Here is a 24,670-nt window from a genome sequence, read left to right as displayed (position 1 = left end):
GGCTTTTTCCTCATCCTCATCCACCATTTCACCCAGACTATTTTTAAGGGGGTCAACACTTTCATTTTTTAGTTTCTTACTATTTATGTAGTTAAAGAATATTTTGGGATTATTTTTACTCTCTCTGGCAATGAGTCTCTCTGTCTCAATCTTTGCTGCCTTGATTTGCTTTTTACAGAATTTATTTAATTTTCTGTATTTATTTAATGCCTCCTCACTACCTACTTCCTTTAATTCTCTAAATGCTTTCTTTTTGTCCCTTATTGCGCCCCTTACAGCTCTATTTAGCCATATTGGTTTCCTCCTATTTCTAGTATGTTTATTCCCATACGGTATATACTGTGCACAGGTCCTATCCAGGATGCTAATAAATGTCTCCCATTTTCTTTGTGTATTTTTATGCCTCAGGATATCGTCCCAGTTAATTGCACCAAGATCCTCTCTCATCCGTTGGAAATTTGCCCTTCTGAAGTTTAGTGTCCTTGTCACCCCTCTACTACACATCTTATTAAAGGAGACATGAAAACTTATTATTTTGTGATCACTATTCCCCAAGTGACCCCCAACCCTTATATTTGATATGCGGTCTGACCTGTTGGTTAATATTAGGTCTAGCAGTGCCCCCCTCCTTGTTGGGTCCTGAACCAGCTGTGAAAGGTAATTGTCTCTCATAGTTGTCAAAAACCGATTACCTTTGCTGGAACTGCAGGTTTCTGTTCCCCAATCTATTTCTGGGTAGTTGAAGTCCCCCATAATAATGACTTCTCCTTGAGTCGCAGCTTCATCTATTTGCTTTACGAGGATATTCTCCATTGCTTCCATTATTTTTGGAGATTTATAACAAACCCCTATCAGTAATTTATTATTTTTTCCCCCTCCCCTTATCTCCACCCACAGGGACTCTACATTTTCATTAGATTCACCTATATTATCACGCAGGATGGGTTTTAAGGACGATTTTACAAACAGACACACCCCACCCCCTCGCTTATCTGTACGGTCATTTCTGAACAGGCTATAGCCCTGCAAGTTAACAGCCCAGTCATGGCTCTCATCCAGCCACGTCTCAGATACCCCCACCATGTCATAATTATGCTCCAACAACATTAGTTCTAATTCGTCCATTTTGTTGGCGAGGCTTCTGGCATTAGTATACATGCACTTGATGTTCCTCTCTGTACCTCTATTCTTTCTTAAATTACTAACTGTTCTAACCCCACCCCCCATGCCACCGCCACCCCCAACTTCCTTATTTGTGCCCAGGTCTCTATCTGCCCTATCTTCCCCTCCTATAAAATGAATACTCTCCCCCCCAATCCCTAGTATAAACACTCCTCCAACCTTCTAACCATTTTCTCCCCCAGCACAGCTGCACCTTCCCCATTGAGGTGCAGCTCATCCCTAGCGTAGAGCCTGTAGCCCACTGAGAAGTCGGCCCAGTTCTGCAGGAACCCAAACCCCTCCTTCCTACACCAATTCTTGAGCCACTTATTAACCTCCCTAATCTCCCGTTGCCTCTCTGGCGTGGCACGTGGTACAGGCAGTATTTCGGAAAATACCACCTTGGAGGTCCTTGCTTGCAGCCTAATTCCCTGAAATCATCTTTAAGGACCTGCCACCTACCTCTAACTTTGTCATTTGTGCCAATGTGCACCATGACCGCTGGGTCCTCACCAGCCCCTCCCAGTAATCTGTCCACCCGATCAGCGATGTGTCGGACTCGAGCGCCAGGTAGGCAGCACACCGTCCGACGATCCCTGTCTTTGTGACAGATTGCCCTATCTGTTCCCCTAATAATTGAGTCCCCCACTACCAGCACCTGTCTGGCCTGCCCTGCTCTCCTATTTCCCCCCTTACTGGAGCAGTCACTCCTCCGGCTTTCAGAGGACATGCCTGGCTGCAGCAGTGCTACCCCTGTACTGGCACCCCCCTCATCTGCCAACTTAGCAAACTTATTGGGGTGAGCCAGATCAGGACTAGCCTCCCTGGCACTCTTCCCTCTACCCCGCTTTCTGACTGTCACCCAGCTAACTGCCTCACTGTCCTGCAGCTCCATCCTACCATCCCCCTCCTCATCTATCCCATTGAGCGTACAATTGTACCCCCTCCCCAAACCTTAAAAATGGATCTTTACTTTTTAGGTCCAACTTGTCCGACGTTGACCCTCACGCAGATGACTTTTCTTGTTTGCATCCCAACTGCACACGCGGTTTCGCCGTTCCAACTGGAGGAGTTAAAGACGGAAACAGAAACGTCTTCGGTGCACTGACCCCAGGGGCCGTTGTGCCAGTGATACACGGTACAAGGATGCTCATTGCAGCTGCGGATCTCCTGCAGAGCGTTACTTTCCGGGCACTGAACGCCTCCTGCAACAGAAGAGGAGGAAGAAGAAAAACAAATCAATGGCTCCAGGAGATTACAGATAACCCGCTGCAAACTGCGCGGCATGCTGGGCGATCGCAGAGAAAAGCTCAAAATTTACTATAAGTATAAATGGACATTTTATTATTCTGGTTCCAACCCTCCCGAAATTATCAGAATGAAGGTGAGATAATGAGATTATTGATAGAGACTTTCTGCCGTCTCCATCTCTGCGCTAAGCAGCCATCAGCCGCCATTACTGTAATCATCAATCTATTCCTGAATTCATAAGGGGGCCAAACTGGACAAGACACAGAACGAGGGAAGGTTACAGAGGACCCTGTAGAGGAGAGGAGCCCCCTGACAATAAGTGCAACACTTGGCTTTAATGGACTATTCAGCCATCTAATATTTATCTCTATAAAATCTATTTATCTACAGTTTCTATCAATCTATCTATCTATTATCTATCTATTATCTATCTATCTATCTATCTATCTATCTATCTATCTATCTATCTATATATTATCTATCTATCATCTATCATCTATTTATCTATCTATCTATCTATCTATCTATCTATCTATCATCTATCAATCTATCTATCTATCTATCTATCTATCTATCTATTATCTTTCTATCTATCTATCTATTTATCTATCTAATTAAAGAAAATTTGGCTGTACTACCAAAAGAATCCAGGTGCAATAAGACCTGTTAAGGTGATGTCCAAGCCTCCAAAATAGATAATCAGAAAAAAAACCAGGTAGCACTCCAAAAAATAAAAGTAAAAAAGTGGCTTTACTGATCCATTAACAGCAGTTAATGGATCAGTAAAGCCACTTTTTTAGTTTTATTTTTTGGAGTGCTACCTGTTTTTTTCTGATTATCTATCTATCGATCTATCTATCTATCTATCTATCAATCATAGCAAAGCCAGGTAGCGCTTGACTTGCCTTGACTAAGAAGCAGGGCCTGTGTTCACAAGAGGTGTCAGTCTGCTGAACGTTGAGCAAAGTTGAGTGTGCTGCTAGTGAGTGACCAGCCGAAATGTGAGTTATAGCTGGGAGAGACATGCCGGTGGTCTCTCTCTGTATGGAGACTCCATGAGTTAGCTAGGAAAGATGAGCAGTCTGTGTGTTGGAGCTGTAGAGAACCATGTAGAAGCTGCAGCCTGTTCATTGTGAACTGTGCTCGGAGTTGAACATTTCTGTTTGGTGGTAGAAGTTGCTGGAGCTCAGACTTAAGGGAATACTGAGACTGGTGCGATTGTGCCTCTTCTGTATATGAAGTCTGCTCTGGGAGAAAGGACTGTATTCTGTTCGGGTGAGCTGCATCTCTATCTCTATCATCTATCTATCTATCTATCTATCTATCTATCTATCTATCTATCTATCTGTCTATCTATCTATCGATCTATCATCTACAGTTGTGCTCAAAAGTTTACATACCCAGGCAGAATCTTTGTTTTCTTGGCCTTTTTTCAGAGAATATGAATGATAACACCCAAACTTTTTCCTGGGCTGTCTAGCATGAACTGTGCGCTTGAGATCTCCCCAGAGTGGCTCAATGATATTGAGGTCAGGAGACTGAGATGGCCACTCCGGAACCTTCACTTTGTTCTGCTGTAGCCAATGACAGGTTGACTTGGCCTTGTGTTTTGGATCGTTATCATGTTGGAACGTCCAAGTACGTCCCATGCGCAGCTTCCGGGCTGATGAGTGCAAATTTGCCTCCAGTATTTGCTGATAACGTGCTGCATTCATCTTTCCTTCAACTTTGACCAAGTTTCTTGTGCCTTTGTACAGTACAGACCAAAAATTTGGACACACCTTCTCATTTAAAGATTTTTCTATATTTTCATGACTATGAAAATTGTACATTCACACTGAAGGCATCAAAACTATGAATTAACATGTGGTATTATATACTTAACAAAAAAGTGTGAAACAACTGAAATTATGTCTTATATTCTAGGTTCTTCAAAGTAGCCACCTTTTGCTTTGATGACTGCTTTGCACACTCTTGGCATTCTCTTGACACTTTTTTGTTAAGTATATAATTCCACATGTGTTAATTCATAGTTTTGATGCCTTCAGTGTGAATGTACAATTTTCATAGTCATGAAAATACAGAAAAATCTTTAAATGAGAAGGTGTGTCCAAACTTTTGGTTTGTACTGTAGCTCACACATCCCCAAAACATCAACAATCCACCATCGTGCTTTACAGTAGGAATGGTGTTCCTTTCATCATAGGCCTTGTTGACCTCTCTCCAAATGTAATGTTTATGGTTGTGGCCAAAAAGTTCAATTTTGGTCTCATCACTCCAAATTACCTTGTTCCAGAAGTTTTGAGGATTGTCTCTGTGCTGTTTTGATTATTGTAGGCGAGATACTTTGTGGCATTCGCGCAGTAATGGCTTTCTTCTGGCGACTCGTCCATGCAGCTCATTTTTCTTCAAGTGCCTCCTTATTGTGCATCTTGAAACAGCCACACCGCTAGTTTTCAGAGAGTCCAGTATTTCAGCTGATGTTATTTGTGAGTTTTTCTTTGCATCCCATTCACACCCATTTGTGTCATCTTCTGTGCATGTTATCAGGCCACAATCACCAGGGTGTGTGAACTTATGATCAGGGTCATTTGGATGCTTTGCGTTGTCATTATGATTTAATAAGAGAAAACACAGTAGTTTGACAATAAATGGCTTCACCCAACCACTAACCATGAGTGGAGGAAAAGTTTTGGTGTTATCATTCATATTCTCTGAAAAAAGGCCAAGAAAGCAAAAATTCTGCCGGGGTATGTAAACTTTTGAGTACATCTCTATCTATTATCTATCTATCTGGTCTCTAATATCTGTATTTATCTATCGTTCTATCTTCTGTACATTAGTTTTATGTGTAGATTAGCTATAATAAAAAGGATCATGACATTTACAGAAGTCCAGGGGTGGTATTCTGTTTCTTCCGCATGAGCTGCTGTGCCATATTCTGGGCTTCTCCTTATGGTTACACCCATTTTTGCAGGCGCCTTATACCTTTCTTCTAACTGCAATCTTGTTAATCAGTTTCATGACTAAGATAACTGCCCGCAGTAACATATATGAAGAATAATAACTAGTATTGTCTTCACTTATTTATAAAAAAATTATATTTAACAGTTTAAGGTTTTTTTTTTAGTTTTATATTTAGCAATTTTGTATTTTCTAAGAAAATCATTTTGAAAAATCCACAGCAGAGCCTCGATCATTACATGTGGATTCTTCCTAATGACAGAGCAAAATCCTCTTGGCAAAATGTCACTAAAATAAATTATTTATTTGTGGATTCAGGAATGTCAGGGAAGATAGACTATGCCGGAGATTGACTGGAGCTGCAGGGACAAAAGTCATTTCATAAGAAGTTTATTTTATCCTGTTTTTTTTCCTTGGCTGAAAAGTCCCCGGGCTCTGAAAAATTCCTAATAAATCAATTCAGTTTCTAACCATATGAAAATTTCTGGCCAACAACAGTCCATGGTGAATGCTATATATATACACTGTATATATATCTATATATCTATATATATAGATATATATCGATACGGTATATATATATCTATATATTTATTAATTGCTGTGCTATCCCTAATGGAAGAAAGAGGAACAATGACAAAAAAAAGTAATTGTAATTTGTAAACTAAAGTTTAATCACAATTTTTTTGGAGTTTGATGCAACTTTCTAAAATTTACTTGAAATTATTTTTTTGGAATTTAAATTAGTTTTTTAATTCCATTTTGGATAATAAATTCTGAATTGGCTGCAGAAGCTGTTGTACATCTTACCATCTCCGGGATAAGCAAGGATTGTGCGGGATCTGGTCTGTTGTCCTTCTGTCGTCTTCCCTGAGCAGGTATGAGAGCACGCCGACCATTCGGACCAAGAGCTGATGACACAGTCATTAGGACACGGAACATCACAGGCAATGGGGATGGGGTAAATAGCATCTCTGCACAGGTGTCTGTCCACCTCCTCCCCTGTGATGAGAAAATGGCACAGTTATTCAGTTACTAAAGTATCTATCTAATTAGCAATACTGCTTATTCTGCCATTGTTTCTTCATGATACCACACCATCAAAGCAGATGCCACTGGGCGATGGTAGTGTGTTTCATTAGGTCTTTTGGGTAGCTGGAACTTGACCATTCCTTCCATTCATCTGTGTTTTGCAGCAAAGAGCTGGTAGTAATTAGAGGCTCCTCCATGTTTAAACCCTCCAGCAGTCAGTCTCTGGCTGCCAGTTAGGCCGGTTTCACACGTCAGTGGCTCCGGTACGTGAGGTGACAGTTTCCTCACGTACCGGAGACACTGACACACGTAGACCCATAAAAATCAATGCATCTGTTCAGATGTCATTGATTTTTTGCGGACCGTGTCTCCGTGTGCCAAACACGGAGACATGTCAGTGTTCGTGGGAGCGCACGTATTACACGGACCCAATAGAGTCAATGGGTCCGTGTAAAACACGGACCTCACACGGACATTCTCCGTCTGGGGTCCGTGTGCGTGCAGGAGACAGCGCTACAGTAAGCGCTGTCCCCCCCACATGGTGCTGAAGCCGCGATTCATATGTTCCCTGCAGCAGCGTTTGCTGCAGAGAAAATATGAATAATAGTGTTTAAAATAAAGATCTATGTGTCCGCCGCACTCCCACCCCCTGTGCGCCCCCCCGCTGGTCAGAAAATACTTACCCAGGTCCCCCGTCGGCTGTCGCTCCTTCCTGGTCTGGCCGCGGCTTACGGTATGCGGTCACGTGGGGCCGCTCATTTACAATCATGAATAGTCGGCTCCGCCCCTATTGGAGGTGGAGCCACATATTCATGAGTGTAATCGACTGCATACAGTGGAAGCCGCGGCCAGACCAGGAAGGAGCGACAGCCGACGGGGGACCCGGGTAAGCATTTTCTGACCAGCGGGGGGGCGCACAGGGGGTGGGGGGGCGGCGGACACATAGATCTTTATTTTAAACACTATTATTCATATTTTCTCTGCAGAAAACGCTGCTGCAGGGAACATATGAATCGCGGCTTCAGCACCATGCAGAGTGGGTACCACACGCTCCGTGTGGTACCCACTCGCCATACGGGCGGCACACGTGTGCCGCACGTATGGCCTACGTGAGTTTCCAGGCACACGGACACGGATAACTCCGGTACCGATTTATTCCGGTACCGGAATTATCTGGACGTGTTGGACAGCCCTTATAGATGTTACTTACTCTGGTTCACCTCTGTTACACAGCTTTGATTCAGCCTGTTTATTTCTGTCCTTGACTTTGGCTTGTGGTTTTAGATTACCCTACTGCCTTATTTCACTCTTAATCCTGACTTCTTGGTATTCACTCAGTATTCTGACTATCCTCTGTTAGCCTGCTACACCGGTCAGCAGCCACTCAATTCTGGAGGGCCCTGTTTAAGTCAAGATCACTGTGTCAGGGTTAAAAGGTAAAAGCCAAGGTTGTGCCAAGCCTGTCCTTGGAAGCCCTCTAAAGTGCTGCCAGTCTTCCAGTCAGTTACAATGTATCTCATAGTATCTGAATGTTTCTCATTGTATTTATTTACCATGTCCTTCTATGTCTATATCTACTATATAATTGTCTAAGGGTCACTTCCGTCTTTCTGTCTGTCTTTCTGTCTGTCTGTCACGGATATTCATTGGTCGCGGCCTCTGTCTGTGATAGAATCCAAGTCGCTGATTGGTCGTGGCAAAACAGCCACGACCAATCAGCGACAGGCACAGTCCGGCGGAAAAATGGCCGCTCCTTCCTCCCCGCAGTCAGTGCCTGCTCCGTATCCAGTCTGCCCTCACACAGGGTTAATGGCAGCGGTAACGGACCGCGTTATGCTGCGGTGTAATGCACTCCGTTACCGCTGCTATTAACCTTGTGTGACCAACTTTTTACTATTCATGCTGCCTATATCGTTATATACTCACCGTCCGGCCCCCGGATCGACAACAGGCCTTTCCCCCTCGCGACGCTCCAGTAACAGGTCCATGCTGCGATCTCGCGAGATGATGACGCAGCGGTCTCGCGAGACCGCTACGTCATCATCTCGCGAGACCGCAATGCACTCTTGAGACCGGCGCGCACGAGCAGCGTCGGTAACCGCTTTGCTTGGATCCGGGGGCTCTGGAAGGTGAGTATATAACTATTTTTTATTTTATTTGTTTTTTTTTAACAGGGATATGATGCCCACATTGCTATATACTACGTGGGCTGGGCAATATACTACGTGGGCTGTGCAATATACTACATGGGCTGTGCGATATACTGCGTGGCTGGGCAATATACTACATGGGCTGTGCTATGTACTACATGGCTGGGCAATATACTACATGGGCTGTGCTATATACTACATGGGCTGCGCAATATACTACATGGGCTGGGCAATATACTACATGGGCTGGGCAATATACTACATGGGCTGGGCAATATACTACATGGGCTGGGCAATATACTACGTGGCTGGGCAATATACTACATGGGCTGTGCTATATACTACGTGGCTGGGCAATATACTACATGGGCTGTGCTATATACTACATGGCTGGGCAATATACTACATGGGCTGTGCTATATACTACGTGGCTGGGCAATATACTACATGGGCTGGGCAATATACTACATGGGCTGTGCTATATACTACGTGGCTGGGCAATATACTATGCGACTATACAACGTGGGCTGCGCAATATACTACGTGGGCTGCGCAATATACTACGTGGGCTGCGCAATATACTACGTGGGCTGCGCAATATACTACGTGGGCTGCGCAATGTACAATGTGGGCTGCGCAATGTGCAACGTGGGCTGCGCAATGTACAATGTGGGCTGCGCAATGTACTACGTGGGCTGCGCAATGTACTACGTGGGCTGCGCAATATACAATGTGGGCTGCGCAATATACTACGTGGGCTGCGCAATGTACTACGTGGGCTGCGCAATGTACTGCGTTGGCTGCGCAATGTACTGCGTTGGATGCGCAATGTACTGCGTGGCTGTGCCATAACTGCATGGAGCATTATACTACGTGACTGGGCAATATACTACGTGGACATGCATATTCTAGAATACCCGATGCGTTAGAATCGGGCCACCATCTAGTATATATATATATATATATATATATATATATATATATATATACATATATATATATATTTAATTATATATATATATATATATATATATATATATATATATATATATATATATATATATATATATACACACATACACAGTACAGACCAAAAGTTTGGACACACCTTCTCGTTTAAAGATTTTTCTGTATTTTCATGACCATGAAAATTGTAAATTCACACTGAAGGCATCAAAGCTATGATTAACACATGTGGAATTATATACTTAATAAAAAAGTGTGAAACAACTGAAATTATGTCTTATATTCTAGGCTCTTCAAAGTAGCCACCTTTTGCTTTGATGACTGCTTTGCACACTCTTGGCATTCTCTTGATGAGCTTCAAGAGGTAGTCACCGGGAATGGTTTTCACTTCACAGGTGTGCCCTGTCAGGTTTAATAAGTGGGATTTCTTGCCTTATAAATGGGGTTGGGACCATCAGTTGTGTTGTGCAGAAGTCTGGTGGATACACAGCTGATAGTCCTACTGAATAGACTGTTAGAATTTGTATTATGGCAAAAAAAAAGCAGCTAAGCAAAGAAAAACAAGTGGCCATCATTACTTTAAGAAATGAAGGTCAGTCAGTCTGAAATATTGGGAAAACTTTGAAAGTGTCCCCAAGTGCAGTGGCAAAAACCATCAAGCACTACAAAGAAACTGACTCACATGAGGACCGCCCCAGGAAAGGAAGACCAAGAGTCACCTCTGCTTCTGAGGATAATTTTATCCGAGTCACCAGCCTCCGAAATCGCAGGTTAACAGCAGCTCAGATTAGAGACCAGGTGAATGCCACACAGAGTTCTAGCAGCAGACACATCTCTACAACAACTGTTAAGAGGAGACTTTGTGCAGCAGGCCTTCATGGTAAAATAGCTGATAGGAAACCACTGCTAAGGACAAGCAACAAGCAGAAGAGACTTGTTTGGGCTAAAGAACACAAGGAATGGACATTAGACCAGCGGAAATCTGTGCTTTGGTCTGATGAGTCCAAATTTGAGATCTTTGGTTCCAACCACCGTGTCTTTGTGCAAGGCAGAAAAGGTGAACGGATGGACTCTACATGCCTGGTTCCCACCGTGAAGCATGGAGGAGGAGGTGTGATGGTGCGGGGGTACTTTGCTGGTGACACTGTTGGGGATTTATTCAAAATTGAAGGCATACTGAACCAGCATGGCTACCACAGCATCTTGCAGCGGCATGCTATTCCATCCGGTTTGCGTTTAGTTGGACCATCATTTATTTTTCAACAGGACAATGACCTCAAACACACCTCCAGGCTGTGTAAGGGCTATTTGACCAAGAAGGAGAGTGATGGGGTGCTACGCCAGATGACCTGGCCTCCACAGTCACCAGACCTGAACCCAATCGATATGGTTTGGAGTGAGCTGGACCGCAGAGTGAAGGCAAAAGGCCAACAAGTGCTAAGCATCTCTGGGAACTCCTTCAAGATTATTGGAAGACCATTGGAAGACTACCTCTTGAAGCTCATCAAGAGAATGCCAAGAGTGTGCAAAGCAGTCATCAAAGCAAAAGGTGGCTACTTTGAAGAACCTAGAATATAAGACATAATTTCAGTTGTTTCACACTTTTTTGTTAAGTATATAATTCCACATGTGTTAATTCATAGTTTTGATGCCTTCAGTGTGAATGTACAATTTTCATAGTCATGAAAATACAGAAAAATCTTTAAATGAGAAGGTGTGTCCAAACTTTTGGTCTGTACTGTATATATACATACATATATATATATATATATATATATATATATATATACATATATATATATACACACACACACACACACACTATCTCCTATATATCTCCTTCTTATTTATCTATTTGTCCATAAAAGGCACAAGTAACACCTAATATGAGTAAAAACAAAAAATAAAAATATAACATTCTAAAAAAAATCAATCACTAATATTGATAAAAGCACTGCCTCTTTGTACATTTGGATATTTGATCCGTTTTGCCAGGGGTTCTGTGGCTTTCATTTGAAATAATATTTATCTATTTATCAATCATCTATTCCACCATCTCTCTATATCATATATCTATTGTGACAAAGTCACTGACAAAGTAACGGAGGTGAGGTATGTTTTAAATAAGTGTATTAACTTCAGTGATAGTAACCTAGGAAAATGCTCCAGCACACGAAGTCCTAAAAGGGGTTAATCAGCCATGTTTAGGGCTAGGTTGATGGATAAATACCCAGCCTTCTAGAGCATTCGGTGTGGGGTGGGCCTGGAGGTGCAAGCTCTGGAGCTATGGTTTCAAGTTAAGGAAAGCTGAACCTTTTGTTGTTTGTTTCTGAAGCGGGCGGATTCCGGTAGCAACAAGGACTGTGCCATACGTTATGTTTGTTTTCCTTTTAGGCCAGGAAGGCCGGGCTTGTTTTTTCTATTGTTGCACTGGTTTATGCAGTACTTTTAATAAACCAGCGTGAGATTTAAAGAGACAGCGTTCCTGTGTCTACCACTATGTGCAGCCAAGTGTGCCGATCTATCTACCTGGGTGTATGCCTATTTATAAAATGTTCTTATGTTGTTCAATTTACATAGGATATCCATAAAGATACCCTTTATGAATGGCTATGTTCTAGCTGCACATACTGGACAGTATGTCCCCTATAGGAGTGCTTGAGGACCTATATACAATGGCTACATTGAATTCTAATGCGTAGTGATAACTGAGATCCCCTACAGCAGTTCTTTTAGCAAAGTTGCAGTCCTCGGATGATCTGTCTTATCTGGAGCAAGCACTGACACATTGGACTTCTATGATAAAATGAAGAATAGATGACAGTGCAGCTCCTGCTCCCTCCTCCCTCTCCCTGCACAGTTACACACAGCGCGCGCTCCCTGCACGCTTTCTGCCGCTCCCATGCTCTGCATGAATAGGAAATTCAGGAATCTGGAAAATCTTTGCACTGGCTATCTAATTGGTCTCCCAGCTTTCCCAAGAGCAGATATAATTTGGTTATGCTCAATAGGACAAGTCCTATCCCACAGATTACATTTGCATAATTATTCTCATAAGGTAAGATGATGCAATCAGATGCAACGTAACACATTTGCATACATTTACATACTGCAGCAAAGCGAGTTCCCGTCCAATTATTAAATTCTACATATTTGCAGGAAACTGCGGTGAAGTTTGTGTCATTGTGGCGGCGCGACGTCTGCTGATCAGCGCTCGTTCTCATTACAATTATAATTAATTCCTGCATCTTCTTGACAATGGAGAACACAAAACTCGTCGCCTGTGATATTCTCAGCCAGACTTGTATTCTGACCAATTAAGCTAATCAGCGGAGCCTGTGACACCGCAGCTCCCCGTCTATCAGGAATGTTATGAATGGGACGGGTGACAAGGCAGGTAATAGCGGAGCGGTGGATCTGGGTGAAGACAGTGTTACTGTAAGCTTGTCAAATACCGGGCTAATTAATGTCATTTCATAGTGATCATTTACTCTGAGGATTGTAAGCAATGTATTCATGTGACCGTATGTAACAGCTGCTCTATACCAGCCCTGTACCTGACTCTACTAACATGTGGCACAACGGCCGGTGGTGCGGAGCTCACTGATCCCAGCGCGGTCCTGGATTAGGAGCAACCGAGGGAACAAGTCCGTCCATGACATTTCTTCATCCTGAATCTTTCCCCATCACCTGTGAGTGATATTATTGAGGAGGGGAAGAAACCGCAGCAACTCAGCCACCAAGTGGAGACCCCGTAACACTACAGAGCCGGGGGCCGAGTGCTGAGGAGCCAAAGACAGAAACGTCACCACCGCTCTGCTGACCCCATAACTGCAGAGTCCAGACCACCTCTGGTGTCAGCACAAACACCGCTCCCCCGCCGGGAGCTTCATGGCCAAGTAGCTGCATGTAGCTGTACATCACCAAGCACAATGCCGAGCATTGGATGGAGTGGTGTAAAGCCGCCACCACTGGACTCTGGTCGAGACGTGTTCTGTGCAGTGATGGATCACACTTCTCTATCTGATGGAGGAGTCTGGGTTTGGTGACACCAGGAGGACGTTCCCCCCTGACTGCATTGTGCCCCCTGTACAGATGGTTGAGGTAGATAATGCTATGTGCTGTTATCAGGGGCGGCCTCGGGCCCTCAGCTCCAGTGATGGGAAATCTTAATCTTCAGCACAAGACATTGTGGACAATTGTAGCTTCGGCTTTGTGGGAACAGTTTGGGGAAGACCTTAAACTGCCCCTCCATGACTGTGCCCAGTACACAAGGTCCATACAGACATGGGGGGAACATGAGCGGCCGCACAGAGCCCGGACCCCAACCCCCTCCTATAATGGAGATTGTGAGCCCTGCCTCCTCTCAACATCAGGGTCTGACCTCGCAAAAGCTCTTCTGGATGAAGGAGCAAAATTTCCCACAGACCCCTCCACAATCTTGTAGAAATAATTCCCAGAAGAGCGGAAACTGTTAGTAAAAATAGTAATATGACAAAGTCCCTAAAAACCAATACCATACAGAGATAAATAATAGAATAGTAATAAAGAGCACCTAAACCAACACTAAGAACCATTCAAGTTAAGCAGTGGAAGATAATAGCGCAATACTATGCACGTACAACTGCACCATACAATTTTATATAATTAGACCATAAAAACAGCCATTGTCCAAAAATTCTATCAAACAGTACACAGACAATGCACAAAGGATGCCGCCAAACAGTGCCTAAATATTACTGCCAAGCAGCCTACAAATAATGTGGCGATAACCATGTGATTGGGAATCACCCTGATAGTTTGATTAAGGACCTTGAATATTTCACTCTCTCTATTACAAATCTTGTTGAAATTATGCACGGAAACCCAAGGCTCGGTTCCACTCACCATCACTGTTGATACATGTGACGACGGGCACTTGGGTTCCGCTTCCGCAGTTATTTCCATTGTCAGGGATACATTCTTCCAATTTGTCCAGTCTCCAGTCATAACATGAAGGTTCTTCGCATGGAATGGCTTCCACTAGATGTGGACAATTTCCATTCCCACCAGTGGGCTCATTAGTGATGTAACGCTTCCGAAGCTTGAATCCTATGTAAAGATCAGAAACCAAAATTTACCAAAATAACCAAGTACAATATTGAAATATAAAGTCTTGTGGCATAATCTGCTGTAAAATCTTAAAAAGCAATGTACATCAGACATGTCGTGAAGATATTCTTGAAGATGGCAGATGACGAGAGATGAGTTTAAACCCATGGTTTGAGTTCTTACCCTTTTTGCTCTGTTGGTCATCACAATTTTCAAATGTACATGGTCCCCATGCTGACCACGCAGATACCTCGCACTCTATCGGGCATGGCACATGGCAAAGCTGACTGGTACTTAATGGTGGGTCAGTGCACAACTTGTTATCCACTGGTTTTGATGCTGTCATAAGAAAGTATAAAGGAAAATGTCAATTACTTTCTTTAAGATGTTTCCTTCCGAGTTGTGGAAGGTCCTCAATGTATCATATGTGAACTTTGAGCTTCTTCAAGAAATGGCATCCCTTTCAGTTACTATGGAGCCCTTGATGAGTGGGGCCACAACCCTGTTTGGTCTTACCAACCTTGCTACTTGGTGGCAAGAGCCTATACAGGAATCTTCCTCAGAAGAACTTCTTTGTTAGGATTGTTGAAAATTGCCCAAAACTATAGATTATGGGTTATGGAGGAAGAAACAGGCACAATACTTCAGTTCTTGGTAAGAAATTGTGGCGTCATAATAGAGCAATCATTTTGACCCTCAATAGAGAACCTCTATTCGGCTATTCCAGCTCTGTGCATTACACAGTGTATGAAGCTGTTCTGCTCCAACTCTACATTGTACTGAGGATGGGACTAAGATGTTCCAGGTCTGTACAGTATGGGGCTGTGTTGTAACAACTCTTACACATTGTACTGTGTATAGAGCTGTGCTGTTCCAGCTCTGTACACTGTACTGTGTATGGGGTTCTGCTGATCCAGCTCTGTAAACTGTAGTGTGTATAGGGCTGTGCTGTTCCAGGTCTTTACACTGTACTGTTTATGGGGCTGTGCTGTTCTAGCTCTGTACACTGTACTGTATATGGAGCTATGCTGTTCCAGCTCTGTACACTGTACTGTTTATGGGGCAGTGCTGTTCCAGCTCTGTACACTGTACTGTTTATGGGGCAGTGCTGTTCCAGCTCTGTACACTGTACTGTTTATGGGGCTGTGCTGTTCCAGCTCTGTACACTGTACTGTTTATGGGGCTGTGCTGTTCCAGCTCTGTACACTGTATTGTTTATGGGGCTGTGCTGTTCCAACTCTTTACATTGTACTGTGTACAGAGCTGTGATGTTCCTGCTCTGTACACTGTACTGTGTATGGGGTTCGGCTGATCCAGCTCTGTAAACTGTAGTGTGTATAGGGCTGTGCTGTTCCAGGTCTTTACACTGTATTGTTTATGGGGCTGTGCTGTTCCAGCTCTGTACACTGTCCTGTTTATGGGGCTGTGCTGTTCCAGCTCTGTACAATGTACTGTTTATGGGGCTGTGCTGTTCCAGCTCTGTACAATGTATTGTTTATGGGGCTGTGCTGTTCTAGCTCTGTACACTGTATTGTTTATGGGGCTGTGCTGTTCCAGCTCTGTACACTGTACTGTGTATGGCGCTGTTCTGTTCCTGCTTTGTACACTGTATTGTTTATGGGGTTGTGCTGTTCCAGCTATGTACACAGTACTGTATATGGAGCTATGCTGTTCCAGCTCGGTAAACTGTACTGTGCATGTGGCTGTTCTGTTCCTGCTTTGTACACTATACTGTGTATGGGGCTGTGCTGTTCCAGCTCTGTGCACTGTGCTATCTATGGGGCTGTGCTGTTCCAGTTCTGTACACTTTACTGTGCATGGGGCTGTTCTTTTCCAGCTCTGTACACTATACTGTGCATGGAGCTATGGTGTTCTAGCTCTATACACTGTACTATCTATGGGGCTGTGCTGTTCCAGCTCTGTACACTGTACTATGTATGGGGCTGTGTTGCTCCAGCTCTGCACACTGTACTGTGTATAAGGCTGTGCTGTTCCAGCTCTGTACAATGTTCTGTGTATGGGGCTGTACTATTCCAGCTCTGTTCACTGTGCTGTGTATGGGGCTGTGCTGTTCCAGCTCTGTACACTGTGCTGTGTATGAGGCTGTGCTGTTCCAGCTCTGTACACTGTACTGTGTATGGGGTTGTGCTGTTCCAGCTCTGTACTCTGTACTGTGTATGGGGTTGTGCTGTTCCAGCTATGTACACCATACTGTATATAAGGCAGTGCTCTCCCAGCTCTGTACACTGTACTGTATATGGAGCTGTGCTGTTCCAGCTCTGTACACTGTGCTGTGTATGGGGTTGTGCTGTTCCAGCTATGTACACCATACTGTATATAAGGCAGTGCTGTTCCAGCTCTGTACACTATACTGTGTATGCGGCTGTGCTGTTCCAGCTCTTTATACTGTACTGTGTATGGGGCTGTGCTGTTCCAGCTCTGTACACTGTACTGTGTATGGGGTTGTGCTGTTCCAGCTATGTAAACCGTACTGTATATAAGGCAGTGCTGTCCCAGCTCTGTACACTGTACTGTGTATGGAGCTGTGCTGTTCCAGCTCTGTACACTGTACTGTGTATGGGGCTGTGCTGTTACAGCTCTGTGCACTCTACTGTGTATGGGGCTGTGCTGTTCCAGCTCTGTACAATGCACTGTATATGGGGCTGTGCTGTTCCAGCTCTGTACACTTATACTGTGTATGGGGATGTGCTGTTCCAGCTCTGTGCACTGTACTGTCTATGGGGCTGTGCTGTTCCAGCTCTGTACACTGTACTGTCTATGGGGCTGTGCTGTTCCAATTCTGTACACTGTACTGTGTATGGGGCTGTGTTGTTCCAGCTCTGTGCACTGTACTGTGTATGGGGCTGTGCTGTTCCAGATCTGTACACTGTACTGTGTATGGGGCTGTGCTGTTCCAGCTCTGTGCACTGTACTGTGTATGGGGCTGTGCTGTTCCAGCTCTGTGCACTGTACTGTGTATGGGGCTGTGCTGTTCCAGCTCTGTACACTGTACTGTGTATGGGGCTGTGCTGTTCCAGCTCTGTGCATTGTACTGTGTATGGGGCTGTGCTGTTCCAGCTCTGTACACTGTACTGTGTATGGGGCTGTGCTGTTCCAGCTCTGTACACTGTACTGTGTATGGGGCTGTGCTGTTTCAGCTCTGTACACTGTACAGTGTATAAGGCTGTGCTGTTCCAGCTCTGTGCACTGTACTGTGTATGGGGCTGTGCTGTTCCAGCTCTGTACACTGTACTGTGCATGGGGCTGTGCTGTTCCAGCTCTGTACACTGTACTGTGTATGGGGCTGTACTGTTCCAGCTCTCTACACTGTACTGTATATGGGGCTGTGCTGTTCCAGCTCTGTACACTGTACTGTGCGTGGGGCTGTGCTGTTCCAGCTCTGTACACTGTACTGTATATGGGGCTGTGCTGTTCCAGCTCTGTACACTGTACTGTGTATGGGGCTGTGCTGTTCCAGCTCTGTACGCTGTCCTGTATATGGGGTTGTGCTGTTCCAGCTCTGTACTGTGTATGGGGCTGTGCTGTTCCAGCTCTGTGCACTGTACTGTGTATGGGGCTGTGCTGTTCCAACTCTGTACACTGTACTGTGTATGGGACTGTGCTGTTCCAGCTCTGTACACTGTACTGTGTATGGGCTGTGCTGTTCCTGCTCTGTGCACTGTACTGTGTATGGAGCTGTGCTGTTCCAGATCTGTACACTGTACTGTGTATGGGGCTGTGCTGTTCCAGCTCTGTGCATTGTACTGTGTATGGGGCTGTGCTGTTCCAGCACTGTACACTGTACTGTGTATGGGGCTGTGCTGTTCCAGCTCTGTACACTGTACTGTGCATGGGGCTGTGCTGTTCCAGCTCTGTACACTGTACTGTGCATAAGGCTGTGCTGTTCCAGCTCTGTGCACTATACTGTGTATGGGGCTGTGCTGTTCCAGCTCTGCACACTGTACTGTGCATGGGGCTGTGCTGTTCCAGCTCTGTACACTGTACTGTGTATGGGGCTGTACTGTTCCAGCTCTGTACACTGTACTGTATATGGGGCTGTGCTGTCCCAGCTTTGTGCACTGTACTGTGCGTGGGGCAGTGCTGTTCCAGCTCTGTACACTGTACTGTATATGGGGCTGTGCTGTTCCAGCTCTGTACACTGTACTGTGTATGGGGCTGTGCTGTTCCAGCTCTGTACGCTGTACTGTATATGGGGCTGTGCTGTTCCAGCTCTGTACTGTGTATGGGGCTGTGCTGTTCCAGCTCTGTGCACTGTACTGTGTATGGGGCTATGCTGTTCCAGCTCTGTACACTGCACTGTGTATGGGGCTGTGCTGTTCTAGCTCTGTACACTGTATTGTTTATGGGGCTGTGCTGTTCCAGCTCTGTACACTGTACTGTGTATGGCGCTGTTCTGTTCCTGCTTTGTACACTGTATTGTTTATGGGGTTGTGCTGTTCCAGCTATGTACACAGTACTGTATATGGAGCTATGCTGTTCCAGCTCGGTAAACTGTACTGTGCATGTGGCTGTTCTGTTCCTGCTTTGTACACTATACTGTGTATGGGGCTGTGCTGTTCCAGCTCTGTGCACTGTGCTATCTATGGGGCTGTGCTGTTCCAGTTCTGTACACTTTACTGTGCATGGGGCTGTTCTTTTCCAGCTCTGTACACTATACTGTGCATGGAGCTATGGTGTTCTAGCTCTATACACTGTACTATCTATGGGGCTGTGCTGTTCCAGCTCTGTACACTGTACTATGTATGGGGCTGTGTTGCTCCAGCTCTGCACACTGTACTGTGTATAAGGCTGTGCTGTTCCAGCTCTGTACAATGTTCTGTGTATGGGGCTGTACTATTCCAGCTCTGTTCACTGTGCTGTGTATGGGGCTGTGCTGTTCCAGCTCTGTACACTGTGCTGTGTATGAGGCTGTGCTGTTCCAGCTCTGTACACTGTACTGTGTATGGGGTTGTGCTGTTCCAGCTCTGTACTCTGTACTGTGTATGGGGTTGTGCTGTTCCAGCTATGTACACCATACTGTATATAAGGCAGTGCTCTCCCAGCTCTGTACACTGTACTGTATATGGAGCTGTGCTGTTCCAGCTCTGTACACTGTGCTGTGTATGGGGTTGTGCTGTTCCAGCTATGTACACCATACTGTATATAAGGCAGTGCTGTTCCAGCTCTGTACACTATACTGTGTATGCGGCTGTGCTGTTCCAGCTCTTTATACTGTACTGTGTATGGGGCTGTGCTGTTCCAGCTCTGTACACTGTACTGTGTATGGGGTTGTGCTGTTCCAGCTATGTAAACCGTACTGTATATAAGGCAGTGCTGTCCCAGCTCTGTACACTGTACTGTGTATGGAGCTGTGCTGTTCCAGCTCTGTACACTGTACTGTGTATGGGGCTGTGCTGTTACAGCTCTGTGCACTCTACTGTGTATGGGGCTGTGCTGTTCCAGCTCTGTACAATGCACTGTATATGGGGCTGTGCTGTTCCAGCTCTGTACACTTATACTGTGTATGGGGATGTGCTGTTCCAGCTCTGTGCACTGTACTGTGTATGGGGCTGTGCTGTTCCAGCTCTGTACACTGTATTGTCTATGGGGCTGTGCTGTTCCAATTCTGTACACTGTACTGTGTATGGGGCTGTGTTGTTCCAGCTCTGTGCACTGTACTGTGTATGGGGCTGTGCTGTTCCAGATCTGTACACTGTACTGTGTATGGGGCTGTGCTGTTCCAGCTCTGTGCACTGTACTGTGTATGGGGCTGTGCTGTTCCAGCTCTGTGCACTGTACTGTGTATGGGGCTGTGCTGTTCCAGCTCTGTACACTGTACTGTGTATGGGGCTGTGCTGTTCCAGCTCTGTGCATTGTACTGTGTATGGGGCTGTGCTGTTCCAGCTCTGTACACTATACTGTGTATGGGGCTGTGCTGTTCCAGCTCTGTACACTGTACTGTGTATGGGGCTGTGCTGTTTCAGCTCTGTACACTGTACAGTGTATAAGGCTGTGCTGTTCCAGCTCTGTGCACTGTACTGTGTATGGGGCTGTGCTGTTCCAGCTCTGTACACTGTACTGTGCATGGGGCTGTGCTGTTCCAGCTCTGTACACTGTACTGTGTATGGGGCTGTACTGTTCCAGCTCTCTACACTGTACTGTATATGGGGCTGTGCTGTTCCAGCTCTGTACACTGTACTGTGCGTGGGGCTGTGCTGTTCCAGCTCTGTACACTGTACTGTATATGGGGCTGTGCTGTTCCAGCTCTGTACACTGTACTGTGTATGGGGCTGTGCTGTTCCAGCTCTGTACGCTGTCCTGTATATGGGGTTGTGCTGTTCCAGCTCTGTACTGTGTATGGGGCTGTGCTGTTCCAGCTCTGTGCACTGTACTGTGTATGGGGCTGTGCTGTTCCAACTCTGTACACTGTACTGTGTATGGGACTGTGCTGTTCCAGCTCTGTACACTGTACTGTGTATGGGCTGTGCTGTTCCTGCTCTGTGCACTGTACTGTGTATGGAGCTGTGCTGTTCCAGATCTGTACACTGTACTGTGTATGGGGCTGTGCTGTTCCAGCTCTGTGCATTGTACTGTGTATGGGGCTGTGCTGTTCCAGCACTGTACACTGTACTGTGTATGGGGCTGTGCTGTTCCAGCTCTGTACACTGTACTGTGCATGGGGCTGTGCTGTTCCAGCTCTGTACACTGTACTGTGCATAAGGCTGTGCTGTTCCAGCTCTGTGCACTGTACTGTGTATGGGGCTGTGCTGTTCCAGCTCTGCACACTGTACTGTGCATGGGGCTGTGCTGTTCCAGCTCTGTACACTGTACTGTGTATGGGGCTGTACTGTTCCAGCTCTGTACACTGTACTGTATATGGGGCTGTGCTGTCCCAGCTTTGTACACTGTACTGTGCGTGGGGCAGTGCTGTTCCAGCTCTGTACACTGTACTGTATATGGGGCTGTGCTGTTCCAGCTCTGTACACTGTACTGTGTATGGGGCTGTGCTGTTCCAGCTCTGTACGCTGTACTGTATATGGGGCTGTGCTGTTCCAGCTCTGTACTGTGTATGGGGCTGTGCTGTTCCAGCTCTGTGCACTGTACTGTGTATGGGGCTATGCTGTTCCAGCTCTGTACACTGCACTGTGTATGGGGCTGTGCTGTTCTAGCTCTGTACACTGTATTGTTTATGGGGCTGTGCTGTTCCAGCTCTGTACACTGTACTGTGTATGGCGCTGTTCTGTTCCTGCTTTGTACACTGTATTGTTTATGGGGTTGTGCTGTTCCAGCTATGTACACAGTACTGTATATGGAGCTATGCTGTTCCAGCTCGGTAAACTGTACTGTGCATGTGGCTGTTCTGTTCCTGCTTTGTACACTATACTGTGTATGGGGCTGTGCTGTTCCAGCTCTGTGCACTGTGCTATCTATGGGGCTGTGCTGTTCCAGTTCTGTACACTTTACTGTGCATGGGGCTGTTCTTTTCCAGCTCTGTACACTATACTGTGCATGGAGCTATGGTGTTCTAGCTCTATACACTGTACTATCTATGGGGCTGTGCTGTTCCAGCTCTGTACACTGTACTATGTATGGGGCTGTGTTGCTCCAGCTCTGCACACTGTACTGTGTATAAGGCTGTGCTGTTCCAGCTCTGTACAATGTTCTGTGTATGGGGCTGTACTATTCCAGCTCTGTTCACTGTGCTGTGTATGGGGCTGTGCTGTTCCAGCTCTGTACACTGTGCTGTGTATGAGGCTGTGCTGTTCCAGCTCTGTACACTGTACTGTGTATGGGGTTGTGCTGTTCCAGCTCTGTACTCTGTACTGTGTATGGGGTTGTGCTGTTCCAGCTATGTACACCATACTGTATATAAGGCAGTGCTCTCCCAGCTCTGTACACTGTACTGTATATGGAGCTGTGCTGTTCCAGCTCTGTACACTGTGCTGTGTATGGGGTTGTGCTGTTCCAGCTATGTACACCATACTGTATATAAGGCAGTGCTGTTCCAGCTCTGTACACTATACTGTGTATGCGGCTGTGCTGTTCCAGCTCTTTATACTGTACTGTGTATGGGGCTGTGCTGTTCCAGCTCTGTACACTGTACTGTGTATGGGGTTGTGCTGTTCCAGCTATGTAAACCGTACTGTATATAAGGCAGTGCTGTCCCAGCTCTGTACACTGTACTGTGTATGGAGCTGTGCTGTTCCAGCTCTGTACACTGTACTGTGTATGGGGCTGTGCTGTTACAGCTCTGTGCACTCTACTGTGTATGGGGCTGTGCTGTTCCAGCTCTGTACAATGCACTGTATATGGGGCTGTGCTGTTCCAGCTCTGTACACTTATACTGTGTATGGGGATGTGCTGTTCCAGCTCTGTGCACTGTACTGTGTATGGGGCTGTGCTGTTCCAGCTCTGTACACTGTACTGTCTATGGGGCTGTGCTGTTCCAATTCTGTACACTGTACTGTGTATGGGGCTGTGTTGTTCCAGCTCTGTGCACTGTACTGTGTATGGGGCTGTGCTGTTCCAGATCTGTACACTGTACTGTGTATGGGGCTGTGCTGTTCCAGCTCTGTGCACTGTACTGTGTATGGGGCTGTGCTGTTCCAGCTCTGTGCACTGTACTGTGTATGGGGCTGTGCTGTTCCAGCTCTGTACACTGTACTGTGTATGGGGCTGTGCTGTTCCAGCTCTGTGCATTGTACTGTGTATGGGGCTGTGCTGTTCCAGCTCTGTACACTGTACTGTGTATGGGGCTGTGCTGTTCCAGCTCTGTACACTGTACTGTGTATGGGGCTGTGCTGTTTCAGCTCTGTACACTGTACAGTGTATAAGGCTGTGCTGTTCCAGCTCTGTGCACTGTACTGTGTATGGGGCTGTGCTGTTCCAGCTCTGTACACTGTACTGTGCATGGGGCTGTGCTGTTCCAGCTCTGTACACTGTACTGTGTATGGGGCTGTACTGTTCCAGCTCTCTACACTGTACTGTATATGGGGCTGTGCTTTTCCAGCTCTGTACACTGTACTGTGCGTGGGGCTGTGCTGTTCCAGCTCTGTACACTGTACTGTATATGGGGCTGTGCTGTTCCAGCTCTGTACACTGTACTGTGTATGGGGCTGTGCTGTTCCAGCTCTGTACGCTGTCCTGTATATGGGGTTGTGCTGTTCCAGCTCTGTACTGTGTATGGGGCTGTGCTGTTCCAGCTCTGTGCACTGTACTGTGTATGGGGCTGTGCTGTTCCAACTCTGTACACTGTACTGTGTATGGGACTGTGCTGTTCCAGCTCTGTACACTGTACTGTGTATGGGCTGTGCTGTTCCTGCTCTGTGCACTGTACTGTGTATGGAGCTGTGCTGTTCCAGATCTGTACACTGTACTGTGTATGGGGCTGTGCTGTTCCAGCTCTGTGCATTGTACTGTGTATGGGGCTGTGCTGTTCCAGCACTGTACACTGTACTGTGTATGGGGCTGTGCTGTTCCAGCTCTGTACACTGTACTGTGCATGGGGCTGTGCTGTTCCAGCTCTGTACACTGTACTGTGCATAAGGCTGTGCTGTTCCAGCTCTGTGCACTGTACTGTGTATGGGGCTGTGCTGTTCCAGCTCTGCACACTGTACTGTGCATGGGGCTGTGCTGTTCCAGCTCTGTACACTGTACTGTGTATGGGGCTGTACTGTTCCAGCTCTGTACACTGTACTGTATATGGGGCTGTGCTGTCCCAGCTTTGTACACTGTACTGTGCGTGGGGCAGTGCTGTTCCAGCTCTGTACACTGTACTGTATATGGGGCTGTGCTGTTCCAGCTCTGTACACTGTACTGTGTATGGGGCTGTGCTGTTCCAGCTCTGTACGCTGTACTGTATATGGGGCTGTGCTGTTCCAGCTCTGTACTGTGTATGGGGCTGTGCTGTTCCAGCTCTGTGCACTGTACTGTGTATGGGGCTGTGCTGTTCCAGCTCTGTACACTGTACTGTGGATGGGGCTATGCTGTTCCAGCTCTGTACAATGTTCTGTGTGTGGGGCTATGCTGTTCCAGCTCTGTACACTGTACTTTGC

The 24,670-nt window shown here is 46.0% G+C and overlaps 1 protein-coding gene across 1 annotated transcript in view; it reads right to left on the bottom strand.

Moving 5' to 3' along the window:
- Positions 1-24,670, bottom strand: part of THSD7A (thrombospondin type 1 domain containing 7A) — a 479,581-nt gene that overhangs the window by 95,335 nt on the left and 359,576 nt on the right. The window contains exons 8-11 of the mRNA XM_077268105.1: positions 14,799-14,954; positions 14,412-14,615; positions 6,187-6,378; positions 2,135-2,366 (exon numbers count right to left, since the gene is read on the bottom strand). Coding sequence (XP_077124220.1) covers positions 2,135-2,366; positions 6,187-6,378; positions 14,412-14,615; positions 14,799-14,954 — 784 coding nt within the window. The remainder of the gene's footprint in view (positions 1-2,134; positions 2,367-6,186; positions 6,379-14,411; positions 14,616-14,798; positions 14,955-24,670) is intronic.

The sequence above is a fragment of the Ranitomeya variabilis genome, chromosome 6, assembly GCF_051348905.1.
Source record: "Ranitomeya variabilis isolate aRanVar5 chromosome 6, aRanVar5.hap1, whole genome shotgun sequence".
In the NCBI taxonomy this organism is placed as follows: Eukaryota; Metazoa; Chordata; class Amphibia; order Anura; family Dendrobatidae; genus Ranitomeya; species Ranitomeya variabilis.
This window is presented reverse-complemented; position numbering and strand designations above follow the sequence as displayed.